The sequence below is a fragment of the Pinus tabuliformis genome, chromosome J (genome assembly GCF_031772625.1).
Source record: "Pinus tabuliformis cultivar Carrire ecotype Pingquan chromosome J, CPIR1, whole genome shotgun sequence".
In the NCBI taxonomy this organism is placed as follows: domain Eukaryota; kingdom Viridiplantae; phylum Streptophyta; class Pinopsida; order Pinales; family Pinaceae; genus Pinus; species Pinus tabuliformis.
Window position 1 is genome coordinate 1,421,256,119 of NC_142295.1, and position 27,714 is coordinate 1,421,283,832.

A 27,714-nucleotide genomic window follows, 5' to 3' on the forward strand; every position below is an offset into this window, starting at 1 on the left:
CCAAAAAAATTCCTTCTTAACCCTGTGGTAAGTTTTTAAAAATCCTGAGTGCCCTCCTAAGGGAGAAGTGTGCAATTCCATAAGAATCTTTTGTTTTAGCTGGGAATTCTTACAGAGGTATAAGCGATCTTTGTACCATAACGAATCATTTTGCCAGCTAAATGTATCAGAAGTACTGGAATCTTGTTGTAGCTTTCGAATAAGTGCCCACACTTCTTCGTCATTCTTCCATTCCTCCCTTGCTTCGTTTATCCAATCTGGTTGGATAATAGAAATGGCACACAACAATGCTTCCACATCCTCATCCTTTCTTGAGAGTGCATCTGCCACCACATTTTGCTTCCCTTTTTTGTAGATGATTTCAAAGTCATAACCCAACATCTTTGTGACCCACTTTTGTTGCTCTTCAGAGGATAATCTTTGTTCTAAAAAGTATTTAAGGCTATCATGATCCGTTTTTACCTTGAAGTGTCTTCCCATTAGGTAGGGTCGCCATTTCTTAAGTGCATGGAGTATTGCCAACATTTCCTTCTCATAAATAGCTTTGCTTAAAAACTTTCCCTTGATTGGACGACTTTCAAAAGCAATGGGTCTTTCATCTTGCATTAGAACAGCACCAATTCCATTTCCTGAAGCATCACATTCCACAATAAAGGTTTTTGTGAAGTCCGGTGTAGCTAAGACCGGTGCTTGGCACATTGCCTCTTTAAGATGTTCAAAGGCCTTTGTTGCTTCCGGAGTCCATGAAAATGAATCTTTCTTCAATAATGTTGTTAGAGGTGCTGCTATTCTCCCATAATTCTTAACAAACTTGCGATAATACCCTGTCAACCCAAGAAATCCTCGCAGATGCTTTATGGATGTGGGGATTTTCCATTCCTTAATGGCTTTAATTTTGCTAGGGTCTACCTTAACTCCTTCATGAGATACAATATGACCCAAATATTCCACCTCCTGGACTCCAAAGAAACATTTGGATCTTTTTGCATATAATTGTTTCTCCTCCAATAGTTGTAGCACCCTGTCAACATGTTCAACATGATCCTTCCAAGACTTGCTGTAGATTAGTATATCATCAAAAAATACTAACACAAATTTTCTAAGGAATGGTTTGAAAATTGAATTCATCAAACCTTGAAATGTTGAAGGTGCATTGGTAAGGCCAAAAGGCATGACCAAAAATTCATAATGACCCTCATGAGTTCTAAATGTCGTTTTCGGAATGTCTTCAATCTTCATTCTGATTTGATGATATCCCGAACGAAGATCCAACTTGGTGAAGTAAATTGATCCATGCAATTCATCCAGTAATTCATCAATGACAGGAATGGGGAACTTATCTTTAATAGTGAGCTTGTTGAGCTCCCTATAATCCGGACACATGCGCCATGATCCATCCTTCTTGTGCACCAATACTACTGGAGCTGAGAAAGAACTTTGACTCGGTTGAATTATACCAGCCTCTAGCATTTCTGCAACCATACGTTCAATTTCACTTTTTTGGACATAGGGATATCTGTACGGCCTGATGTTTGGAGGAACACTTCCTGGAATCAGATGAATAGCATGATCATGATCACGCATAGGTGGGAGACCTTTGGGAGTCTCAAATACCTTGGAATGATTGTCCAGGACTTTTTGGAGATCTGGAGAAATAGATGATTCCAATGTGGAAACATCTAGCGAACATAATTGTGCAATTACACCTCTTTGCTCCTTTTTTAGAAGCTTTGTCATGCCATTAGAGCTGATTATCTTTCCTGGTTTCCCTGCAATACCCCTTAATTCAACTTCCTTTCCTTCCGTAGAAAATTTGATGAAAAGTTCTTGAAAATTAAAAGCTATTGTACCCAAGGATTGTAGCCATTGGACTCCTAGTACAACATCAGCACCTCCCATTGGAATGGAAAGCATTGGGCTAGTCAATACATATTCTCCCATGGATAGCTTGATATTATGGCACTTTCCAGAGCAATTTATTGTTCCTCCATTTGCAATCATCACTTGACACTCTGGTGCTGGATATAGGAAGCAATTCAATTCTTTTGCTACCCTACAATGAATAAAATTGTGGGTGCTTCCTGAATCAATCAACACTATTACCTTTTTCTTCTTGATTTGTCCTTCTATCTTGATGGTTTGAGGAGTGGTAATTCCCGCCAATGCATTACAAGATATGGTCGGATTTATTTGTTCTTCATCTAGGCTTTGTTCCTGGAATATATCCTCTTCTTTTGACCTTTCTTGCTCCTTTTCTTCTTCCTCTTCACAATCTATGTAGAATAATTTCTTCTCAGCACACTTATGACCTTTTGTGTATTTGCTATCACAATTGTAACAAAGCCCTTTTGCTCTTTTTTCTTCCAATTGTTGTGGTGTCAACCTTGTAGGTTGTGGAAGACTAGGGGCAACAACACTTCCGTCTTTATAGTTGTGAGTGGTATGCTTCCTAGTTGCCATAATTTTGCTTTCCATTTTTCTTGCTAACCTGAATGCCTTCTCTAATGAATCAGGTTCCCAAAGGCGAACATCATGTTGGATATTATCCTTTAAAGACCCTATGAACACATCAATCCTATGCTCCTCTGGAATATCTTTTACCCTTATGTTCAATTTTTGGAACTCCTCAATGTGCTCCATTATTGAACCCTTTTGTTTGAGACTTATCAATTGGCTAAAAAAAGTGTTGCTTTTTGTATCCTCATAATGTGCTATCAATTCTTCCGTAAAAATTGCCCAAGTGATAAATTGTTTACGAGAACAAAGCCATTGATACCATACAAACTGATTTGGTTCCAAATATACAGTTGCCATACGTACCTTTTGTGTGTTTTGCACATTATTGAGATCGAAGAATTGCTCCATCTGTAATATCCATGTGGCGGGATCCTTGCCATCAAACTTCCTCATATCGATTTTTGGAATATGGTGATTCTTCGATCCAACATTAGCATCTATGGAATCATGATTAACATTTCTTTTGTTCTCATCATGAGTTTCCTTTACTACCTTTTCACCATTAGTAAGTATTTCTTGTAGAAAATTTGTCAAATCTGTCTTCAAATCTGCCATGCCCGTCTTCAAATTTGTGTTCAAATCTATCTTCAAATTGTCCATCTTAGCTTCCATGCCATTCATCTTAGCTTCCACGCCATTTATCTTAGCATCTGTTAACTTTTGTGAGCGTGACATTTGTTGCACTTGTTCTTGTAATTTTGATATATCATGTAGCATTTCTTCCTCTTCTTCATGAGTCATGCTAGAGCTTTCAGGTTCCTTACTAGGTGTTTGCATTTTCTTTCCTCAGGGCATCAGTTACCGATAATAATGCTCTACTATGCCCTTTGAATTCCTTCAAAATAAATTTTCAAACCAAGCTTAAGCAAAAATTTAAAAAAATCTACACACCTTTTTTCACTTTGTAGGAGCTTGATATTGCCTCTGATGTATCTCTGTACTTTCCAATCATCTAGTTTTGAATTTGTGACCTGTAGTATCTCTCTGTGTCCTCTTTCCAATGCCACCAGTCTGATCCAAATTGGATTCTCCAAGAAAGAGTTATGCACAATTCCCAAGTGACCTGATTATAGACCTTTCAGTAGAGCGAACTTGTATGAAGTGCCACATGTACAATTTTCGATATTTGGTTCTGAAAAAGATATACAAGAAACTACAGTCCGTCCTCTTTCTATACCTTCTTACGAAATTTCAATCTGATTCCTAGAGAGAAAGTTATGACAATTTTCCCCAGGTCACCTGTTTTGAATGTAATTCAGGAGTCTGCAAAAAGACCAACTTCCTCAGATCATATCTCCGAAAATATCGTGCGAAAAGCTCTGAAATTTGGACCCAAGGTTCAGCGCGATTTCTTCTCAAATGGGTTTTTTTTTGCGACTTCTGAAACATCACAGAAAAAAAAGTTATAGCGAAAATGCCACGATGACCTGTTTGGAGCAGCGAAACCCTAGAATCCAAAGCTCTGATACCAAATGTTATGAAACCAGCTCAAGAAAAGATAGAAAAGATAGATCAACGCCTTAGAATTCAGCCTCTTCGAGGGGGAAACCTCCTTTACATTACATAAATGAAAATTCTTTGATGATTCAAATGACAAAACCTCCTTTCTATATATAGGAGTCTAAGGAGTCACAATATAATCCAGCCGACCTAACAATAATAATATAAAGCCACAAAAATAACAATAGAGGGATTCTATGGGGCACAGAAATAACAATATGGGGGTAATAGGGGCACAACAATATAAATAAGGGGTATAACTATAATAGTAATGGGGTAATCACTAGTATTATAGGGACCCAACAAGAGCTCAATTGCAGGAAGAAAATGAAATGTTAAAAAAGCAACTACAAGAAAGGGAACCTCAAGGAGGAAATGAGTTGTCAATCTTAAAAGGACAACAACAGAAAGAGGAACCCCAGGCAGATAGTGAGGTAGCAAATAGACAGCAACAAGAAGAGGAACCCCAGACAGACAATGAGACTTTGATGAAACAACAACAGGAAAAAGAATCCCAGGCAGAAAATGAAGTATTGATTTTGAAAAGGTAGCTACAGGAAAAGGAAGCCCAGTTAGCCTGCATGGCCAGCTGGGCAATGGAGGCATTACAGTGTAGGCAACCAGCCAAATCATATGCATTGTACCTCAAAGATTAGTGGCTCCAATTTCAGATTAAAACACTGGCCCAGAGGGGCACAATACCTTTTCAGGATTATGGCCAATTTATGCATTTATGTGATCACAGTTCAACTGAGGATAAAGCAAAGCTAGCAGAATTTTACCTGCACAACATGGCACTTACTGACATGAATTTATGGGATCCAAATGCTGCATTGGGAGACTTGCAGCTAATGGCTATGGCATCTTGGATGAGCCATGAAGAGAAGAGGGCAGTGGAAATCCAAAAAATGATGGCAAAAGAGCTAAGTGAGCCCCTGATGATTAGAGCAGAACCAATAGAACCCTTGGCTCTCATCTATGCCCACCAACACCTTGCAGCTAATCCTCAAGTTGTCCCTGACTATGTTGACAAGCACACACATGCTATTGCTCATTTCGAGGATATGGAGAGATTGTTTGGCGATCACTGTACTCATGCCTACATAAGAAGGTGGAATACATTGCCAAACAGCCTAAGGATCAGGGAGTATCACTCCCCAAACAGGATGAGGGAAGTCATGAGGAGAGTGCCCCTGTATAAGCACTCAATGCAAAATTTGAAAGCCAACTGGATTGGCCTTAAATTCAATCCTCCACTGCTGCTGGGACTACTGGAAGGAGTAAAGGAGGAGGAAGAACAAAAACAATGGGAAGAAGTGGATAGGAAAGCAGGTTTCCATGATAAAGAGGAAGACATCACATCAGAGGCTTGGGATGTCAGGTGTTGCAATGAAAATTGTCACCTTGATCTTGAACAAGTTTTTCCTGAGGTCTGAAACAGGAATTTCCTTTACTTTGACAAGTCTTGCACTCTTCCAAATGAGATTCATAAAGGTATATAATCCCTCCTAAAAAAAACTCAACTAACGAAGACTAAGTTCCAACATAATTTTACCTCAAAAAATACTAAGCTTCTAACTTCAACCAGTTAACCAGCTCAATGCTTCTTTTTATAGTGCAGAGGAGGAGGTTACAGCTCCACCTATGAAGGGATAAAATCCTCCTTCAAAAGAATAAGCTCCTCACATCAAGGGGTTAGCTCCTTAAGGTATGGGTTACATGAACCTTAAAAGAGCAAACTTGCCACCTCAAGATTCCTTCCAGAAGCTTCTAGAAATAACTGAAAGTGAATTTTTTCAGAGTATACTTGCACCTTTTTAACTTTTATAGGGGTCCGCACATTTAACATAGAGACAGTGCGGTTAGGTGCGCCGAAGACATGACCATTAGGTGCGGGACCGCAGGTAAGACAAAGAGAAAGTGCGAAACCAGAGTTTTAAAACTTTTGAGAGCTTTTCTCTTATTTTCAAGACTTGATATGAGGAACTGATGTTTTAGACTTGCAGAGGAGGAAAGTATGAGTGATAATGAACTCACACAAATAGCAGAACTTCAAGGTGACAATTTTCAGTGCAACAGATTTCTCCCTAAAGTGTGAAGTCTATAATAGATGAAGATAGAGTTTGTCATGTATGAAGAATGAAGTATTTTATCATTTCAAGGATCATCTTGTGGACACCCCAGTCGGAACCTGTTAAAACATTCAATCGCTGAGGTAGGCATTCCCATACTCAGATCAAAACTGACTAAACTGTTCTGATACATGAATGATTTTGTAATACATCAAGAGTATAGACATGTGTAGACACAGTATGGACGTAGCCACCTATCTATGAATAGTCCACTGTATAATGAATAACAAAATTCCTCGCAGCCTGGATGGTAGAAACTAGATCCAAGGTCTTGATTTCCGCTTCCCGAACTAGTAGAATTATATCCATGTGAATGAATGTGTCGAAGTCGAACATGGTAGAAACCACTTGATTACCAGTCAAGAATATGGACTGTTAAAAAGTGTGATAGAAATCACTAGTAATGTCAATGGCTCTCAAAGTACTTAGTACAATCCATGAAATGTGAATAAATGAGCTGAAGTCGAACATGTCATAGAATCATTCGATCGAAGGTCAATGATGCAACCTATCGTTGAAGGCAAGAAACCTACCATTAGGGCATGCAGATTTCAAGGTACTGACGATTTCTAGATCAACTTCCTAGATAATGAGCTGAAGTCGATAGAAAGCAATCCGTCGTAGGCAAAGCCACAACACGAAATCATAGATCAAGTTTTGAAGAAATATATTGGCAAGGACTGACTCAGGGATGGTCAAAATGGATGATAGATATCTTGCAGATGAATGGTTTGTTTGAATTGTTCTCTTGAACACATAATGACACCACAAATGGCTTGGTGACAATTGACCCAAAGCTAATACCCAGAAACCCGCTGAAGACTTTCAATGTGGTTTGATTAACTGTTAGGCAAAGGATTTTCCCAACCCAGGTGAACAAAAAGTGTTGTGTTCAAGAGTGGTTAATGGCTTTTTGAAAAACAAAGTATAACAAACAGGTTCATTTTTCTCTCTTTTCCTCCACCATTTCTAGCAACTACCTCTTTATTTTTGACAAGCTTGAGGAGGATAACATTTGCTTGTTTATAAGCTCATCCTTCAGATGAGTCCAACTTAATTTAAAATTCGAACCCTAAGAAGGAGTGGTTCGTTCCTGTTTAAAATTGAACATATCATTTACTGTTAAATTTTAACGAGTCCAGTATAGGAGAAACTTGATGCTTTTAAATTTTATGGAGTCGGAAGAAAAACTTAAGAAAACTCCATGGGGGTACTTTTTCATAAATTTAGTCCCTCGAGCCTGAAAAAGGATAAAATAATGCGGGAGAGAACTATATTGACCGTAAGTATTCAACGTATACCTTTTTCGTAAATAGTTCATTTCAGTCCGTAAAAGGGGTAAACTTATACTGAAGGGACAATTATTCATTTATTTTAACGAGTTCAAACAATCAAGTGCTCGGAAATCTTTTCAATTTTCGAGAGTCTGAAAAGGGCTTAAAGAGGACTCCAATGTTTCATTTTTCGTAAATTTTTGAAAGAGTCCGAAAAAGTGATAAAAGTATGCTCTTTGTTGAAAAATGATCAATTTTCTTGAAAAATCCAATATTCTGCACAAAAACTTGAAACATTACACATACCTATTTAAGATAAATAAAAATGTTTTTTTTTTTTTTTTTGGTTGTTGTTGTTGTTGTTTAAGTGAAAACTAAATAAATTAAAAATTCATTTATTCGAAAAAACTTATAAAAAGGGTTTTTCTAACTTCATTTTTACTATTTGAGTTCAGAGTGAGAAGTGAGAGCTTTTGGGAAAAAAAGTTCCTGTGAAGATTCTGGAAAATCCATATGTCGGAATAGAAAACCATTAGCTCCAGGTAATCCACGTCCTCCTTAACTTGCATTTCATCTATTTACATTTTGTTTTTAGGCTTTAAATTTGATTTTTAAAGGAAAAATAGGTTTAAAAAATCTCTCGCGGGGGTCCGCAGGGGTAACACATAGGCCTTGCGGACCCCGACTTTTTCTATAAAGAAAAACGTCATGGGTTTGCACCTATTGCTCACAACCCATGCGGACCTACGCACTGTTTGTAAGTAGCGGGTGTGGACCGCGTGCAATGAATTTTAAAACTTAAATTTCTCCATTTTTGCCCAAAATTTTTCGAACAAGCTTGTTCTAATATGTCTTTTTATGCATTGTAGGACATTCAAAATGCTTATTTGGCAAGAACGCAAGCACGAGGATGTAGATTATGCCGCAATAAATCATATGCCCACATTGCAGGCATTGAGAGCATGTAGATTGTATAAGTTCTAGGCCATACAGGGCATGAGGGCCCAAGTAGACCTCTTGACATGGCTGGTAGACAGATGGAACACACAGGACTAGTGCTTTGTGATTGGTGGCCACCGGCTCGAAATCAAGCTGGAGGACATATATTTTTTTACTGGTTTGTCCAAGAGGGGCGAACAATTATCTCTTTTCGGGACTAGGCCAAGTGGCCAGTTTGTCGCTAGTCTCCGATTGGAGTTTTGCGATGATCAAGCATACCCCAAGGATAACAGATTGGTATTAAAACTATCATCCATCCTGAGCTTAAAGTTATTGCATTCACTGTTACCAGACTATGCGGGAGTGCAGTATTGCATGTGGCTACTAGATCCCAGATACAGATCGCTGTAGACTGTTTTCGAGGCACCATATACAACTAGAGCGAGGCTGTGTTGGCAAATGTGAAAGGCCAACTAACCAGAGCAAAGAATGGAAAGTTGAAAAACTTTGGATATGGATCTATCGTAGTCACCTTTGCTCTAGAGAAGATCCCCATGTTAGCCCCACAACATATTCCTGTTGATGTTGGTCTTCCTCGAGAGCCTAGAATGGTTCGTTGGGTTGCTTTGATGGCCTGTCACGCTGAGGGCATAGAGGTTGTTCGATTTCCGCCTGCATATTTTCGTTGGTTGAACAACCAAATTTTTGTGATTCAGGACTTTCCATATGCCGAGATGGATTACTGCAGCGATTGAGACATGATTCTTCCACCTAGAGAGCAATGGGATGATTCAAGTAAAAACCATTTTCAACACTTTCTAAGTTTTAATTTGTTTTTTTTTTTTTAATCGTCCAAAACTGACAATCAAAAGTTTAAACGCAAATGTGGGTCCACGACGACCAGCCTTACGAGAGGAGACACCCAGCTGCAGCAGCATCAGCCCCATAGGGCCAATCAGCTGAGATCTTGACTAACTTGGAGCATCATCTAGAGCGCTTGACACTAGATATTCTAGAGACTGATATAGATGATATTCCACTTACGTTACAGAGATATGTGATTGGGGTCCTAGGACCTTTTAGGAGGTTCCTATGTAAGGTGGCTCGAGCAGTAATTTCTTATCGTGATCATCACCAGGGATAGGATGATCGATTTTGTAGACTCATGACATTTTTGTCTTTTTGTATTACCATTTTCTTGTCTTTGAGGTTTATGTGAGTTTCATCATTGTTTGGATTATCTTCCGAATCCATCGCATAAGGATTCTTTTCCATCGACGTTTCGAACCATCACTGATGGTTCATCTTCGGGATGTGAAAAAATATTGAAAGACTGGTCTTATTTTTCAATTATATATAGAGAGATGCTTAGCCGACAGATATAATTAATTCAATTATTCTTTTTTACTTTTAGGTTTATGGTTATATTAATTATATTTGTTCTAATTTTCTAATTTATATAATTATTTTAATTTAATTTTAATTAATTATTTCTATTTTGGTTATTTTAATTTAACTTTAATTATTTCTTATTTTAATTTTAATTATTTCTTATTTTAATTATAATTCTTTTAATTATTAATCTTAACTTTAATTGTTATTTATTTTAATTAATTTTAATTTTAAGTATTATAATATTAATTATTATAATTATTAATTTTAATTGTTGTAATTATATTGATTCTATAATTGTTTTAATTGTATAAATTTTAATTATTTGTTTATTTTAATTATTATTTTAATTAATTAATTATTATTAATCTTAATTGTAATGATTGTATCTATTTTGATTATTTATTTATTTTAATTATTATTCTAATTAATTATTAATTATTAATTGTTAACTGTTATAATTACGCCGTAAGGCGTTCCCATCTGAAATGGACTCCCCCAGCTGCCCCGTGTCTTATTGTTCACCCTTAGATGGATGGTGTTAGACGATTGAACGAATTTCGATCGTTGATCGAAAACTAAAATAAAACTGCAATAAAAAAACGGGGAGAAAATGGGCAGGTAAAGCGGTTCGGTATGAGTCTGAGTCCCTTCATTGTGCGGGTTCGCATGGCATTTGCTAGGTATCGATTACCAGTTCGCGGAAGAGAATCTCAGAGCTGCTCCTGAAATACATTGGAACAAACGCGTACTCGTTGCAATGGTCCCTGCTGCCTTGCGGCAGGTAATGGGGGACTAATAAAATAGCCATGGCAATGGCAGCGAGAAACGATCATAAGAAGAAAAATGGTGTTGTCAGTGAAACCAGTTCTCGAAATTTCCAACAGATGCAAAGCTACAACAGATACTCTGAAAACGAAAGAAGGGAATGATGGGTTGGTAAAAAGTTTGTGTAAACAGGGTCGGTTGAGGGAATCACTGCGCATTTTGCAGGACATGGTTGAGAATGGGATTTGGCCATACTCCTCTACTTACGATTCTCTGTTGCAGGGATGCCTGAATGCTAAATCTCTTCCAGATGCCAAACTAGTCCATGCCCACATGGTTCAAACGCAATTTGAATGCCAGGATATCTCGCTAGGAAATAAACTGGTTAGTATATACGTTAAGTTAGGGAGCCTCATAGAGGCTCGCAGGGTTTTTGATGAAATGCCTCTGAAAAATGTGGTCTCGTGGACCGCCATGATTGCAGCTTATGCCCGGCACGAGCATGCTCAGGAGGCCTTGGGATTTTTTCATGAAATGCAAGATATGGGTTTACAGCCCAATCATTTTACCTTTTCCAGCATTCTCCCGGCGTGTACTGATTTGGAAGTCCTGAGGGAAGTTCATGGTGAAATTCGTAAGGGTGGATTCGAAACGAATGTGTTTGTGGGAAATGTACTTGTGGATATGTATGCCAAACACGGGTTTATTGAGTTTGCACGCGAATTGTTTGACAAAATGCCTCAACGAGATGTTGTCTCATGGAATGCTATGGTTGCAGGCTATGTACAGAATGGACTGGTCGGTGATGCCCTGAAGTTGTTTCAAGAGATGCCCAAACGAGATGTCATTTCATGGAATACAATGATTGCAGGGTATGCGCAGTGTGGGGATGTGGAAAACGCGGTGGAGCTGTTTGAGAAAATGCCTGGACATAATTTGGTTTCATGGAATACTATGATTGCAGGGTATGTGCAGAATGGATATGTTAAAGAGGCCTTCGAGCTCTTTCAGATCATGCCTGAAAGAAATGTGATCTCGTGGAATGCAGTGATTTCTGGATTTGCACAGAATGGGCAAGTTGAAGAGGCTCTAAACTTGTTTAAGACAATGCCTGAATCTAATGTCGTCTCGTGGAATGCAATGATTGGAGGATATTCACAGAATGGGCAAGCTGAAAACGCCCTGAAACTTTTTGGACGGATGCAAATGGTAAATATAAAACCGAATACAGAAACCTTTTGTCATTGTCTTACCTGCATGTTCAGCTTTGGCAGCTCTGGAACGAGGCAGTGAAGCCCATGAAGTAGTAATTAGAAGTGGGTTTCATTCTGATGTGCTTGTGGGAAATACCCTTGTAGGCATGTATGCAAAATGTGGGAGCACAGAAGATGCACGCAAGGTGTTTAACAGAATGCGCCAACAAGACACTGCTTCCTGGTCTGCAATGATTGTAGGGTATGCAATAAATGGATGTGCCAAGGAGTCCCTGGAACTCTTTGAACAAATGCAATTCACTGGCATAAAGCCTGACCGTGTTACTTTTGTGGGTGTTTTGTCTGCTTGCTGCCATGCAGGGTTAGTGGACGAGGGAAGGCAATACTTTGATGTCATGACTCGATTTTATCACATTACTCCTATGGCTGTATGATAGACCTTCTTGGCCGGGCAGGGTGCTTGGATGAGGCAAACGACCTTATTAACAAAATGCCATTTAAACCGGATGCTGACATGTGGGGTTCGTTTCTCAGTGCCTGCAGAACGCATAACAATATAGACCTCGGAGAAAAGGCAGCACAACACCTTATTGAGCTGAATCCCCAAAATCCAGCACCGTATGTACTGTTGTCAAACATCTATGCAGCAGCTGGTAGGTGGGATGACATTGGCAGTGTGCGGAACAGGATGAAAGAAAGGAAGGTGAAAAAGAAACCCGGTTGCAGTTGGATTGTTATTAACAAACAGGTCCATGCTTTCCTCGTAGGGGGATAGACTACTCCCACAAAGAGAAACAATTTATGCGAAGTTGAAACTTTGTCTGATCAGATGAATGCTGTGGCATATACAGCCAACGTGGGAATTCTACCAAATGGTTTTGAGGAGTAAAAGGATGACGTTCGTTTCCACCATACCCAACATGGGATTTCTACCAAATGGTTTTGAGTAAAAGGATCACGATCTTTCCCACCATAGCAAAATCTGGTCATCGCATTTGGACTCTGGACTTTATAACATGTTCAGTTCTCCTAAGACAGTCGTACATGTACAGAAGAACCTTTTTAAGTTCTAGTCATTGTCACTCTGCTATGAAGTCCATGCCCAAGCTTCTTATGCAGGAGATTGTCGTGAGGGATGCTCATTGTTTCTATTGTTTCAACAAGAAACTGTGTTCTTGTAGAGATAGTTGTGGATGTCTCGAGCATTGAGTGAATGAACCCTGAGTTAGTGAAAAAAGAAAAACCCAGTAAAACAAGCCATAAGCATTGGTTTGCATAATGACCAAGCTTATGCATGTTGGCAAATCTTGCACTGGTGAAGATGGGCAGTGTTCCACTGTGGATTACGACTTGCCTACTAGTCAAGCTTATTTACGTAATCAATTATGATTGGTAGCCATGGAATAGCCGTTAAATTTTGGTTGCATGATGACCAAGCTTATATATGTTGGCAATCTTGCATTGGTGATGATGAGCAGTGTTCCTCTGCGGATTATGACTTTCCTACCAATCAAGCTTATCTATATTCTCTATCATGGATGTGTAGCCAAGGAATAGGTGTTATATTTTCTATTTAATATATGTAGCATTTCAATGTCCAGAACATATTTTCACTTTACCATTGTGTTATCAGAGTTATGAAGCACGGTTAAATTGACAGGAAGATACGTACTCATAGGTTGGGAGAACCAGAGAACCATTCTTTTATGATATTTATGTAACATGGATAAATAAACAGGTAACTATATATTTAGAGAGCTCTATGAGCAAATTTTGGGGATGGCAAACTAAAATTCACCAACATGGAAGTACCATTGCAGTAGTAAAACATGCAATTGGATAATGACAAGAAGCCAAAGATGGTGATGTTTGTAGCAAAGACAAAGGGCGCTATTACATGTAGGGATTTGGAGATTTGGATTCAAAGCCAACTTCCAAATTAATAAAGCTTTTGGTATAGGGAATTTTTTATAATGTACTTATATTTCGGATCTGTTATGTATGTGGGTGTAAATAAACAGTTTTTGATTGTATTTGAAGATACAATAAATCCGTAATTGTATAAATGTATTGATAGATAAATAATTGATAGAATGATGAATACTACAATGAGGGCGCTCGTTATAAATATCTAAGTCGGGTGTTCTTCCACTAATGGACATATTTTTTTAATAAGACATATTTCATCTAAGTAATTAACTATTAACTAGTATCCCATCTGAAATGGACTCCCCCAGCTGCCCCCGTGTCTTATTGTTCACCCTTAGATCGTTGATCGAAAACTAAAATAAAACTGAAATAAAAAAACGGGGAGAAAAGGGGCAGGTAAAGCGGTTCGGTATGACTCGAGTGGCATTTGCTAGGTATCGATTACCAGTTCGCGGAAGAGAATCTCAGAGCTAAGAGCGAGCTGCTCCTGAAATCGAACCCTGTTCGCAAGAATTCCCAAAGATCCATATGACCGAGCCATTGCTCGTTTCTGGGCTGCCTTTGTAGACGATAAGGTAATTTAGTTCATTCTTACTGTTATTCCAATCTTTTATAATGTTAATCCTTGTGATCTACGGATCAGGACAGATGACAGGCAACATGGACTATTGGGTCAAATCTTGAGATTTATTGGTTGCGCGGCGGGCAACAATGGAGTCTATGGTAAAGCCTTGCGAGGTCATGAAAAGAAAAGGAGATACCCACAACAAAGAATTGCAGATTGGAAAAAAGCATTGCTTGAGGTTTCACACTTGCGGTTTGGAGCTAAAGGCATATTATGGGTAAGAACTTTTAGTCTCTGTGTCCCTAATAGTTTGATTGTATTGATAAACGAAGTTTTTCGCACTCACGTTTGGTTTTACTGTGAATAACCAGCGACGAAGGCAAACTCCTGGAGAACGTAGTTCAATTGGTGGAAGAAAAAATTAGAAAGCCTCAACTGTTTGTAGCTGAATATCCAACTGGTTTGGACGAAAAGCTACAAGATTTTGAGAAAACAGTGATGCTGCAGCAGCGACCCAGCGTGGAGACCAAGGTTGTGGGGATTGTGGGTTCTGGTGGTGTAGGGAAGACAACCTTGGCATTAGAGTTCTTTAACCGCAACAGGTCAGCCTACCGTGGATCTTGTTTTTTGGAAGATGTGAGAGCCGAAACTTCTTTAATTTCTGTGCAAAATAAACTCCTCCAAGGCTTGACTTCAGGGGATCTGGCAGTTAGTAACATTGTTGAAGGTAAATCAGAGCTTTCTCATCGTCTCTTGGGTTATAAAGCCCTCATAATTTTGGATGATATCAATGATTCCAGGCAGTTAAAAGCATTATTTTCACCTCTTAAAGATATTCTTAGTTCCGATAGCTTAATCCTACTTACATCTCGCAATAGGGATTTTCTTTAAACCAACGGAGTCTCGTTGATTTACAAGCTGTCAGGCCTCGACAGAGAACAGTCACAAAGGCTTTTCTGCATGCATGCCTTTCAGGAGCCTAAACCCCGTGCGGGATTTGAAGAAGTGGTTGCAAAGTTTTTGGATGCGTGTGATGGATTGCCATTGTCTCTCAGAGTGCTAGGGTCTCATCTTTATAAACAATATTTAGAGTATTGGGAAGCCCAATTGCTGAAATTATCGGGTTTAGTACTTCCCCCCGAAATACAAAACAGTCTTAGGATTAGTTACGACAGTCTCGACACCCAGGAAAGAGAGATATTCTTAAATATTGCCTGTTTCTTCATAGAAGAAGATAAAGATCTGGCCATAAGCATATGGGACAGATCTGGTTGGGGAGGAAAGTTGAATCTGCAGAACCTAGAGTACAAGTGTATTCTGGAGATCGACTGTCAAAACCGTATAAAAATGCACAATCACCTCAGAGACTTGGGCAGAGATTTCGCTGATAGACAACTTCCGAGATGTCATCGTCGTCTTTGGCGCCCCACTGACGGCCTTTTTCGTAATGCGGTTATACAACCAAATGTACGTGTTTGAATCAAAATGTTAGTTCTGAAAATTTTACAAGTTATATATTGTTAATACTGTTTGGATTTACGAGTAAGTCCATATTGTTTTCTAACAGTTTTCAGATAATAATTCAGGTGCGCGGGATAAACAGGGTTCAAGGAATACCTGACCAGTCGTTCCACAACTCTTTGCAGCCTTATGTTGATATGAGCACGTTGCACCTATTGAGGGCCGAAGGTAATTGTTTGAGAAGCATATCCGAGTTTCTGAAACAAGCGGATCAGCTTCTATGGCTTTGCGGGAGTAAGTGTCCAGACACTTCCCTGCCTTCTTGTCTTCGAATTCGGAATTTGAGAGATTTACAAATGACCGGTGGCGAATTGGAAACATGGTGCCATAGTGAAAGTGTGGTAAAGAATGCTTCTTTTTTTCCCTTTTTGGTTGTTGTCCAGAATACTCAAAATTTACGGTTGCTAATTTTGTAGATGTATTATTAAATTAAATTGAAAAAGGTTCAAAGATAAGAGAGAAAAAATGTAGCCCCAGGGGCATTTCAATTCGTTAATAAGTTTGTTGAAACAACACAGATTCAGATTCAAATCCCCTATAGTGAGTCGTTTAGGGCTTGAACCCAAGAAGCAACAGGCTGCTTTTTGGCTTGAACCCAAGAAGCAACAGGGTGCTAGTACAAAAAGAAAGAAAGAAACAGAGAAAAAAAATGTATATGCATCTGAAAATTTTTTGCTTGCCAACAAGTTTTTAATGTATCTCTCCGATACTGTAGCTGTCATTCCGCTGTTCAATGTGCGTTGATTAGGAATGTAATAGAAACCATAATGAAAAGGAAGCTTTGGTATAGAATGTAATAGAAACCAGAATGAAATGCAATTAATTTTTTGGAAAGATCCTTTATACCTAGTATAAAGTGTTGCATAAAATACAAAATTTGTAAAAAGTGTTGCATAAAATACAAAACTTGTAAAGAGTAATTTTATACGGGACCTTGCTGCATTTTGGAAAACAATCCGGAATGTGAATGGTTCTGGGCTTCAAATTCTGTTGTTGGTTCAATATTATGAGTTATCTCGGAACCAATTTTTTTTAAATAAAAAACGCCATTTTTTTTAAATAAAAAACGCTTCTGTATTAATAAAAATAAAAAAAAACAGATAGTAAATATAACATATTTCTTGATTACAGGTGGCTTCCACAGCATTCATTACCTCGAAAAAAAAAGTGAGGTCTCGGCTTGCTTGACATCGCATTGGGTGGTTTGTCAGTGATTGTCAGTGATTATCAAAGGCTACCGATAGCGTTTTAATAGATCCAGAGAAAATGCCATTGCTGAGCGCATGGATTGATCGATTCTATAAATCCGATGGACTGAAAGAAGTAATCCCTGATTTTGCCAAGCTGCCGGAATTTATGTCCACTAGGAGAGCCAATATGATCACCGCCTACAGCTAAATAGGGCAAACTTAGCACAGACAGAGGTTGTATTTGTTAAAGTACATTAAATTTAGGTAGTCGAGTCAAGTTAAATTTAGAAAGTAGCCAGATCCAGCCAATCTGGCAGAATGTATATCCATTAGGAGAGCGAATCTTTTGGGTATGATATCACCACCTACTGCAAATTAGGGCGAACTATGCCGGCCTTATAAATGGAGGACAAGCAGAGAGATTTTATTTAAGATGAGTTTATCACCTACGTCAAGAAGTAAGATCACCCAGTAAGTTATTATAATTAAATCCAAATAGTGAAGGGAATAGTGATAATAATCAGAATAGTGGAAGTAGTCAATCAAGATCTAGGATGCCAAACAAATCAATCAAAAGTTTCATAGTGTGGAACTACGTAGAGAATGGTAATGGACGTTGATCCTTCTATGCGAATTACGTTCTTTCACTGTGTTGGATCGGAGGATCCCAAACAAAATATTTTTGTATGTGAGAAAGTTTGGAATGTTAAATAGGTACTAGATGAATAGAAAAAGGTGGCACAATTGTATACCACTATTAGACCACATGTTAACATGGTACATGAAATTAAAGAACATTGTGCCAGGAGGGAGAGGTAGAGGATTATGGGAGATCAAGAAAGCAAAGGAGTTTCGAAAAAAAACCAAAGTCTAGTGTATCACATAGGTCAAGGAGATTGAGCAGTACGTTAGTGAGTCAGTATGGGATTAAAACCATACATTCAAAGAATTATTAGAATTATTATCATTTCCAATTCCTAGTGTGTTGCATAGAGAATCATTCATTGTAATTTCATTTACCAATATACATGTTTTGTGGAGAACCTACATTAACTTAGTACATTGGAACTTAATTATTTAGATCCTCCTGGTGGCAATCTAATTATCATATGTACCATTTCCATGGATAAATCATGTGATTGATGTGATGTTATTAATTCTAAATGTAACTAAAGTGAATTGTAATGCACTCATGTGTATTTAAGTCAAGATTGAGTATATGAAAAATAATCATGTGATTGATGTGATGTTATTAATTCTAAATGTAACTAAAGTGAACTGTAATGCACTCATGTGTATTTAAGTCAAGATTGAGTATATGAAAAATTTAAGGGTCATGTATTAAATACTAATAAAAGAATTTGTTGTGGAAAAATGCCATTGCCACAGTAATATAAATCATAGCAAAGATCTTCATTCATATATATATAGATATAACAAGTATGTACTATAGAGATTTATTTATCTCAATGATAACTTGAGATTCTTCTGTATGTAAATGAAAAATTAATAGATCAATTTAATCTTAATTTTGAGAGAATTGATTATTTTTAATAATGAAATATTTTTTGATTATTTTTAATAATGAAATATTTTTTGATTATTTTTAATAATGAATTTTTTTTTTATTATTTTTAATAATGATTTTTTTTTAATTATTTTTAATAATGAAATATTTTTTTATGATATTATTTTTAATAATGAAATATTTTTTTATGATATTATTTTAAATTCAAATTTAAATCAAATTTATATTTTCATAATATATATTTTTATGCATAAGAGGTTGAAATAAAAATATTTTAATTAAAATAGAAATTAAAATATTTTTTTATTACTATTTTTTTTATTAATATTTATAGATAAATTTCATATTAACATTAAAATAATTATACATGTTTAATTATTTTATTATTTATATAGAATTATGAAGGAATTATATATTTCTTTTATATTAGGTTATAAAAAAATATATTTCAATACAATAAATAGTTAAAAGAATTAATTAATCTACTTCTCTCTTATCAAATAATGTAAAGTTAGTTAAAAGAATTAATTAATCATTTTCAATAAAATATCTACTTTCCACTTCCTCTAGGTACGTTACTTGGAAATTATCTATTCGAAACTCTGGGTGAAAGAGAAGAGCTTTTTAGCTCTGCACAGATGGTTTATTGGTTTTAATCCGCTTCGTTGCACGCCCCAAAACAATTACATTTGGCCAAAATTGCCTGGCCTGCCTCTTGAACTGTGGACCAAAGAATCTATGGAAAAAATAGGAAATGCTATTGGGCGATTCATATACGTCGATCCTAGGTGTATTGGGGCAAAAGACAAGCAGGTGGCCTAGATTCTCATAGAAAAGGAATTCAAAGGGGGTTTTCCAGAGTCTATTGATTTAACTTGGGAGCTGTCCAAAATTCAACAACGATTAGATTATTGGGGCGTCCCATTTAGGTGTTCAAATTGTCACAAAACTAGACACCTTTTTCGTAATTGTCCTCGTCGCCCCAATGGTAAACAGAAGAAAAAGTTCCATGCTGTAAATATTCCTGTTTCGACATATGAAAGAGAAAATTCGGCATATGAATGGCCTAACACCATGGAGGTCTATCGGGCTCCAGTCAGAACTAATGACGTCCTATCCTCGCCGAAAGGCCGTTCCCTAGATTGATCTGCCAGTCTTCCGCAATCTCGATCTGTATCTGTGAACCATACAAATCGTAATTCTAACTATTTTTCTGATCGACCCCGTTCTTCCACTGTTTCTGAAACTCCCTCGCTGTCCTTTTTTGACCTATCGGCCAGAGTAACGAGCTTCTCCAATATTTCTCCACCTCATGAATTGGAACCAAACCCTGAGATTCCCCTCCCTCCCGCATCTTCTAAGCCTCCATGTATTGATCCTGCGTCTGCCCATATTCAATACATATCTTCATCACCCCAATCCCCTTCCTCTCACATTCCACCCATCCAAAGATTCCCGTCTTCCCCTTCACTTGGTCGCTCTTTTGATATAAATAATAAATCTCCATATATAGCTCACTCCCCTAAACCTCCATCCCTTGGACATGTACCTGACCATAAAGGTAAGGCTCCATATATCCCTATTTCCCCTCCACTATCCCCTCGAACCTCTCCCCGTAATTCTTTTGATCAGGATATTGACCTCCTTAAAAAAGCGTCTTTAAAATTTCAGCCATTAACTGTCCATCGACCCAATCGTTCCCCCTTGCCCAATATTAGCCCTAATTCAGCTAGAAACATAACTGTCCGCCGCAAAGAGAAGCGTGGTAGTAGACACTTTCGGGGTAGGAAGGGAAGACAGGACTCGTCAACCCGAGATCTTTCCTTAATTGAAATTCCTATTACAGAAATTGCAGCTGAAGATATTCCTCTTAAAAGGCCTCTTAGAGCATGTCGGCCTAATGATTTTCCCAAATGATCGACATTCTATCAATGAACATTCGGGGCCTTGGAGCTGACCCCAAATTTCTGGCCCTAAAAAATCTTTTTGTCTCTTCAAAATCTAAAATGCTTCTTATACAGGGAACCATGCACGATAGCTCACAAACCATTTCTTACTTCAGGCGGATGTTACCAACATGGCATATGGTCGCTTCAAATGCTGTGGGCATGTCTGGAGGACTAGCTGTATTATGGGACCCTAAATGGATTACGACTGCTGCTTTTCAATGTTTCACTGGCATTCTTGTGCTGGCCCATTTCTGTGGATCTTCAGACCCCATTCACATATTGAATATTTATGCTCCATATAAAAACCAGTACCCTTTCTGGAATTATCTTCTTTCTTCTGAACTACTTGAAATTGACTCTTTGATAATTGGTGGAGATTTTAATTGCACCTTTTGTAATGACGAAATATGGGGCAATGGAAAGAAATATGATCCGATGGGGAGATTCATTCGGGAATCTATTATACAAAATAATTTTATTGATATCTTGCCTATTGGTCAGGGACCAACTTGGGACAATGGGCGATCCAACAATTCCTTCCTGGCGAAAAGATTAGACAAATTTATCTACCATGAAAGACTGACAGAAAGATATGGGCCTCCTACCATGAACATCATACCATCTTTCATATCTGATCACCGCCCCATTTCTTTTCAATGGAAATATGCTAGACGCAGATTTGGATATCCTTTCAAGTTCAATTGTGTATGGCTTGCTGTTGGTCAATTCAGCAAATTTATAAATGATACATGGAAGTTATCTCCCATGCAGGAAAATGACTCTTCCCGGCAATTCCTTGATCCCCTGCAATTTCTTCAAAAGGAGGTTAAAAAATGGCAAAAAGAGAAATCGGCCTCCAATAAAAAGGAGTTGAAGGACATATGTAGGAAACTGGAGTACTTATCTACACTTTTTAAAAATCCCTCCATGACATCCACCATCAGAAAACATATATGGGATTTAGAAAAAAGAAAACAAAAGATATTAGAAGAAGAGGCCTCTTGGAGGCTCAAAAGTCGAGCATTATGGCTCAGAGAGGAAGATAAAAACACCAAGTTTTTTCACAGGTTTGCAAATAAGAGAAGGGATACAAACGCTATTTGGGAGATCAAGGATGAGGAAGGAAATTCTCACTCCTCACAGGAGGCTATTTCTAGAGAAGCTGTGAAATTTTACAAAAGGGCTTACAGTGAGGATTCTGTCTGTGATATTGAGGATATTCTATGGGGAATAGACCCATACCCCACTATGTTTGATGAAAGTCTAAGCAAAGCTCTATTTGGTGAAGTTTCAAAAGAAGAATTATTGGCAACAATGAAATCATTCCAGAAAGACAAGTGCCTTGGGCCGGATGGGTGGACCACCGATTTCTTCATCCACTTCTTTAAATTATTCAAGACAGATATCCTAAAGATGGTCGAGGAAATGAGAACACAGGGTTTCATAAGCCAAAAAATCTCCTCAACATATATCGCTCTAATTCCAAAGAAAAATCTCTCCTCCACATTTTCAGATTATCGTCCAATCTCATTGTGCAACGTATTATACAAGGTCATATCAAAGATTATAGCTATTCAAATTAGAAACACTCTATCTCTACATCTATCTCTAGAGCAACACGGGTTTCTTAAAGACAGAAATATCTTAGAAGCAGTGGCTCTCACTCAAGAATTATTACACTCAATGCATAGCAGGAAAATAGAAGTTGCTCTTTTAAAATCGACCTTAAAAAGGCATATGACTGTGTGAACTGGGGCTTTATTCGATGCCTACTAGCTAGGATTGGCCTAGATGTTAGGTGCATCAAATGGATCATGGCCTATGTGGTGGTAGTAAATTATGCAGTCCTAATTAACGGTGTCCCAACTCCTTTCTTCAAAGCGGCCAGGGGCTTACGTCAGGGTTGCTCCCTATCTCCACTCCTTTTCATTCTAGTTATGGAATCTCTGAGCCTACACATAAAGAAAGCGATCCAACAAGAGATATACAAGCCTCTCCCCATTTGCAGGGATATATTCATGTCGCATAATCTTTTTGTTGATGATATCCTTCCGTCAGCCATACTGTGCAAATCAACATGGATATGTATCTATGAAATCTTTGGGAGATTTCAAAAAGCCACCGACATGTATATCGACGATTTAAAATCTTCATTCTATGTCGCTGATGTGAATGGAGGTATAATCACATTTCTAACAGATCTTTTCAACATTAAAGCATTTCCTATCCTGAAGGGCTTCAAACATCTGGGATTCAATTTGAAACCTGTGGGTTACAGATTGGCCGACTGGTCATGTATTCCAAATCGGTTCTATAAGAAAATATCTACATGGGAATACAAGTGCTTATCAATTGGAGGTCGCGCCATTCTCACACAATCCCTACTGCTACAAATCATGGTTTATTGGGCACACCTTTTCTATATCCCTTCATCTACTATTAACAGTTTAAACTGAATGATAGCTAATTTCATATGGGGAGGACAGAAGGAGAAGATAAAATATCACCTCAGCAAGCTTTCGAAGTTGACACGACCAAAAAATATGGGAGGTTGGGGCATATTGGATTTACACTCCTTTAGAAGAGCCCTTCTATGTAAATCAATGTGGAAAGTGATTATGGATGAATCCAACTAGAGCAAAACCATTAGAGCTAAGTACATGGATGAGCAAGACATGACATATTGGTATAGACAGCGCTCCACTAGATCCACCAACGGCTCATATATATGGAGAGGTTTTAAAAGATTGGAGTCGTTCTTTAGAAAAAATTTGATTTGGAAATTCCAATCCGGATCCAATATTATCATTGGATTTGATGAATTCGCAGGTATGGGAGAAAAGATCCGTATCTCCTCTCAACTTTTGAGAAATTTACACAGCAGGGGATATTTCTTTTGGGCCAGTGCAATAAAAAAATGGGATGGTGTTATTCCAATCTGGAAAACTGCTACAGAAATGCAATTACCCGGTGCTCTGGAATCCCAATGGAATGCTATCACTATTTCATTGCAATCGCGTGGATTGTATCGCTCGTCAGATAGGGATTGCCTCGTTTGGAAAGGTCTCAGTGGTGCATCGGCTGTATATGCAAAGCATATATATCTCCAAATTTTATTATCAGAGTCCGATACATATCATAATATTTTCCCCCCAGCGTTTTGGAAATTTGGATGCCCTTTAAAAATCATTATTTTTTCTTGGCTGGTTTTTCATGACAGGAATCTCACTTGGGAGAATCTCCAGAAGCGCAAATGGTGTGGGCCTGCCATATGCCCCCTTTGTAGATCAAATTCTGAAAATAATTTGCATATTTTCCTACAATGTCCTCAATCCCAGTTGATTTGGTAGAACTTAACTACTGACTTTGGTTTCGTCATTGTCAATGCTCCTTCTATCTATGAGGCTTCCAAAGCACGGAGCAACATGTACTGCAAGTGGAGGCCCATTTCTTTGTTAACAATCTGGGCCATATGGAAATGGCAAAATCGAATGATTTTCGATTCCAAAAGGGAACCGTTTTATAAATTTTTCGAATCTATCCTTTGTTTATATGAAGCGCTAGCTTAGCCATGACATCCCAAAGTCAGACAAGGAAGGAATCAACAGCCCAACGATGCCTATGGATATCCCTGTGCTTTTTTAAAATACACATAACTAATACTTTCAACTGTAACTCATTATCATCCACCCTTTCTTTCAACAACGTCCATTCACATGTCGCTATTCTTCCACAACCTATTATTATTTACAAAATATCCATTTTCAGAATACACATAACTAGCTATTGCAATTGTAACCCATTATCATCCACCATTGCTTTCAACAATGTCCATTCACATGTCCCTATTCTTCCCCACTCTATGCCTTACGGCGTTTCCTTTGCAACATAAGATGCAAATGCTAGTTATATTTGTTCTAATTTATTTATTAATTATAATTTTAGTTTTAATTGTTGTAATTATATTTATTTATTATTATTATTTTTTGTATTTGTATTAGTTTTAATTATATGTCGTGATTATTTATTAAGGCTCCCTATATATTGTCCTATGTTGAAGAGTTTATTATAGTTGAGATATTTTTGATAGATGTTTAATTCCTATGATGATATCTATATATATATATATATATATATATATAAGGTCAAAGTGTGTTATTAAATTAAAATGGATTAGATTTATTAAGTTTGTTCTAGGTTAATTAGGGGAGGATTCTGGTTAGGGGTAGATTTGGATGATAGGATTGGAACCCAGTTTTTGCTTATGGTCCATCCATCGTCTCTGTTGAGGTTATTAGGGTGTTTGCTAATTTCTATGGCTTCCCTGAATTTCCTTATGAAGTAGTGATCGCTCCTGGCTAAGATCTGGGTGTCTCGCCTACATAGGGTTTGCCGCACGAGCTAGGAATTAAGTAGACACCTTTATGGCATTTAGGGTCAATTTTGTCTTTCACTGGATTAAGGCAATTGCGGATCGTGTTTAAGGGTTTGAAAGTGGTTAGGATTCCATTGTTTTTCAAGATGCGAGAGATTTTGTCTGTAGACCCCTGTATGTAAGGGAGGTTGACTTTACCTTTTATATTGTCAAAGTTTTTATTTTTGTTAGGTCACGTTTTTGCTTTATTTATGGCTATGATAGCTTGATGTTTATTGTATCCATTTTTTAGGAAAACTTTAATAAGGTGTTCTATTTCTTTTTCTAGGTGTTCTTTATCAGAGATTCTAAGGGCTTTGGTTGCTAATGTGTTGAGGACTCCTAGTTTGTGGGTCAGTTGATGATGTGAGTGTTATAGACATTTTTGGGCACTACAACCCCAATCAAACATGTCCATAAACCAAGGGCTCCTAAGTCCCTAAAAGTGTTGTTCCATACCCTAAAAGAACAAGGTCAGCTCATTACATCATCTCCTAGAAGTTCTCCATGAAAAACTGCTCAGAACTGGTCAAAACTGGACCATCTTACCTGCTCCATGGTTAAAGTGTGATGCATCCCACCTAATGCACATGGGAGGTGCGATGCATACTGAAAAGCCCTTCTATGGGGTGCGATGGGCGAATGTGGACAAATGGCAGAGACAGTTTGTGAGGTGGATGATCATGGAATCTTCCAGAAACTTCTCCTGTGACACTTGCATCTCTGAATTCGCCCAGGGATGAGTAAGAGATCATCAATATCCAAGTGGAATCAAGAACTATCAGAGAGAGGACACTAATCAAAATCCCAGAAGCTGACTCACCCCCCTGCAATCATCTATATATGGATCCCTCATCCCAGAGATCCAGAGGCTGGAATTTTGTATCTTGTAAGGAAGTGTTGTTGGTTTCTTGTTGGAATATCATAGTGTTGGGTGATCTAAGCTTTTCATGAGGTGAAAGAAGGGCTTTCTTGCTGGAGGGTGATGCTGGGTCAGAACAATTGGTTGTAATCCTCTTTGCTTATTCTTGATATTAATAAAGCTATTCTAGCTTTCCTCCACATTCTTCTATGTTTGATGATATGTGCATTTGTGTGGTCAATATACATCTGGTCCTATATTGTTTATGATTGTAGATCTTTGTTCTTCGATAGTATTATGCTACTTTGATTCCATAGGTGCTCTTTGAAGCTTGGTAGACGAAGGAGAAGCGACAAAGATCTGTCAGAAGGGAGAGGAACCGAGCAAGGAACCAAGCGCAAGACTGAGGTTGGTGTCCTTCATTCCACTCTCATCTACTTCTCATAAAGGAAAATGAAAGTAGTTTTAGTTTGTTTTTTTCTAAGATAGCTACTAGTCTTAGTGGGACTAGCAGATCCGAGTGGACACTAGATTTCCTGATAACAAAATGGCGGCTCCACTGGGGAGTGAATAGATTGTTTGTTTGTCCATATTTGTTTTTTTTATAAACTTACAGACGAAGCCTGAAGTCAAGCCAGCTAGCCTTCGAACTGCATTTGCTATGCAAGTGCAAAGTAAATCAATGTTGTTTTAGTCTATCTCCGGGTTTTGTTTATAAACTGAACAATCGATTTGCAAACTTTCTAATTTCTCTAGTGGTGGCTCTAGTAACCTCATTAGATCAGCCCCTGTGATTTCTATTTTCTGTACATCATTTGCTCAGCCTAAATCCCTAAACTGAGCTACAAACTGTGACCAAGAGCCAAGTAAAGTCTCGTCCTGGTCCCATCGCACCCTCTCTTCAAGGAAACCAGTATGCATCACACCTCCCGTGTGCAGTAGGTGGATGCATCCCTGTTTTCCTGTGTTACAGGTGCGTTGATCAGAAAAGGCTAATTTTACCTCTAGGTTTTGGTTTTTTCTTCACTCTTTTCAGCTCTACTCTAGAGTTTTGTTGTCTGTGATCAGTATACGACTGTGGAAACCCCCTTTCTTTCCATCATTCTGCCTCCATTGTGCAAAGAACTGTGAATGTTTTATGTATTTTCCGCCATTTTCAGTTCTCTTTTACAAAGTAGTAGCATAGTCGAACTGTCGTCTTTTGATTTGAAAGTGTCACACGTGTCGTTTTTAGTCAAAGAAAAGAATTCCATTGTTCTTGATGGTCGATTATACAGTTACTCTTGTATTTGATTTGAATTAGTAGTTTTTCAAGTGTCGAAAGAAATTTTCAATTCAAAATAGGAAAGTGTCGTCACTATCTTCCTTTCATTTTGAAGAGAAATTTGTTAGTATTGTCGCTTTGAAAGATAATTCACATTTGTACTTAGCATTCTTCTTGTCATTCAAACATTAAGAAAGCTGAAAACAAATACATGCATGTGCATTTGCATTTAGACTACTTGTTGGTTTGATTTAGGCAGTGCATCTAGTGTGTGCTCTCTACTCTATGTTGAAAGAATATTGTCTCTCTTTCTTTAGTAGCTAGGATTTTCATTGCAAAAAGAAGATTAAATGATTGTTTATCATCTTAGATTGCATTTTAGGAATTGTACATCTACATCACGCGGTGAACCTGAAAGGAAAATTTCTTAAGAAAGATCAACTGTAAAATAAATTTAATGAACCTAAAAACTCTTTGGAACCTAATGCACAACATCTAGAAGTCTAGGCTAGAGACGTATTTCGGCGTTGTAAAGCCTAGTAACTGTCACTTTCACTGTTGGTTGGGTGATTCCTCCTCTTTGAGACGACAAGTGCCAGTACGGACTTGTGCTCCCATGTACCGTCAAGTATATATTGGGAGACCACAATAGGCTATATCCTTTATCCATAGGGAGCCGTGTCTGCCGCCCTATCGATTGCAATGCACTGAACACAGCATTCGGGAAGATTGACTCCCGTACTGTAAAAAGTATTC

General features: G+C 37.9%; 2 protein-coding genes and 1 pseudogene across 3 annotated transcripts in view; all 3 read left to right on the plus strand.

Moving 5' to 3' along the window:
- The first annotated feature begins 10,244 nt into the window (after nt 1-10,244).
- LOC149232664 (pentatricopeptide repeat-containing protein At2g13600-like) lies at nt 10,245-13,271 on the plus strand (annotated as a pseudogene).
- An 824-nt stretch (nt 13,272-14,095) lies between these two features.
- Nucleotides 14,096-15,410, plus strand: LOC149232665 (TMV resistance protein N-like). 2 transcript variants are annotated; one of them, XM_089376537.1, is made up of 3 exons: nt 14,096-14,240; nt 14,314-14,507; nt 14,602-15,410. In XM_089376537.1, exons 2-3 carry the CDS (start codon nt 14,377-14,379, stop codon nt 15,119-15,121), a joined length of 651 nt encoding a protein of 216 aa, XP_089232663.1. In that variant the 5' UTR covers nt 14,096-14,240; nt 14,314-14,376; the 3' UTR covers nt 15,122-15,410. The 2 variants fall into 2 exon arrangements, with proteins under 2 accessions (XP_089232663.1, XP_089232662.1); XM_089376536.1 differs by having other exon boundaries at nt 14,096-14,507.
- Nucleotides 15,411-22,544: 7,134 nt separating this feature from the next.
- Nucleotides 22,545-27,714, plus strand: part of LOC149232666 (E3 ubiquitin-protein ligase BRE1-like 1) — a 69,203-nt gene continuing 64,033 nt past the window's right edge. The window contains exon 1 of the mRNA XM_089381964.1: nt 22,545-22,713. Coding sequence (XP_089238090.1) covers nt 22,545-22,713 — 169 coding nt within the window. The remainder of the gene's footprint in view (nt 22,714-27,714) is intronic.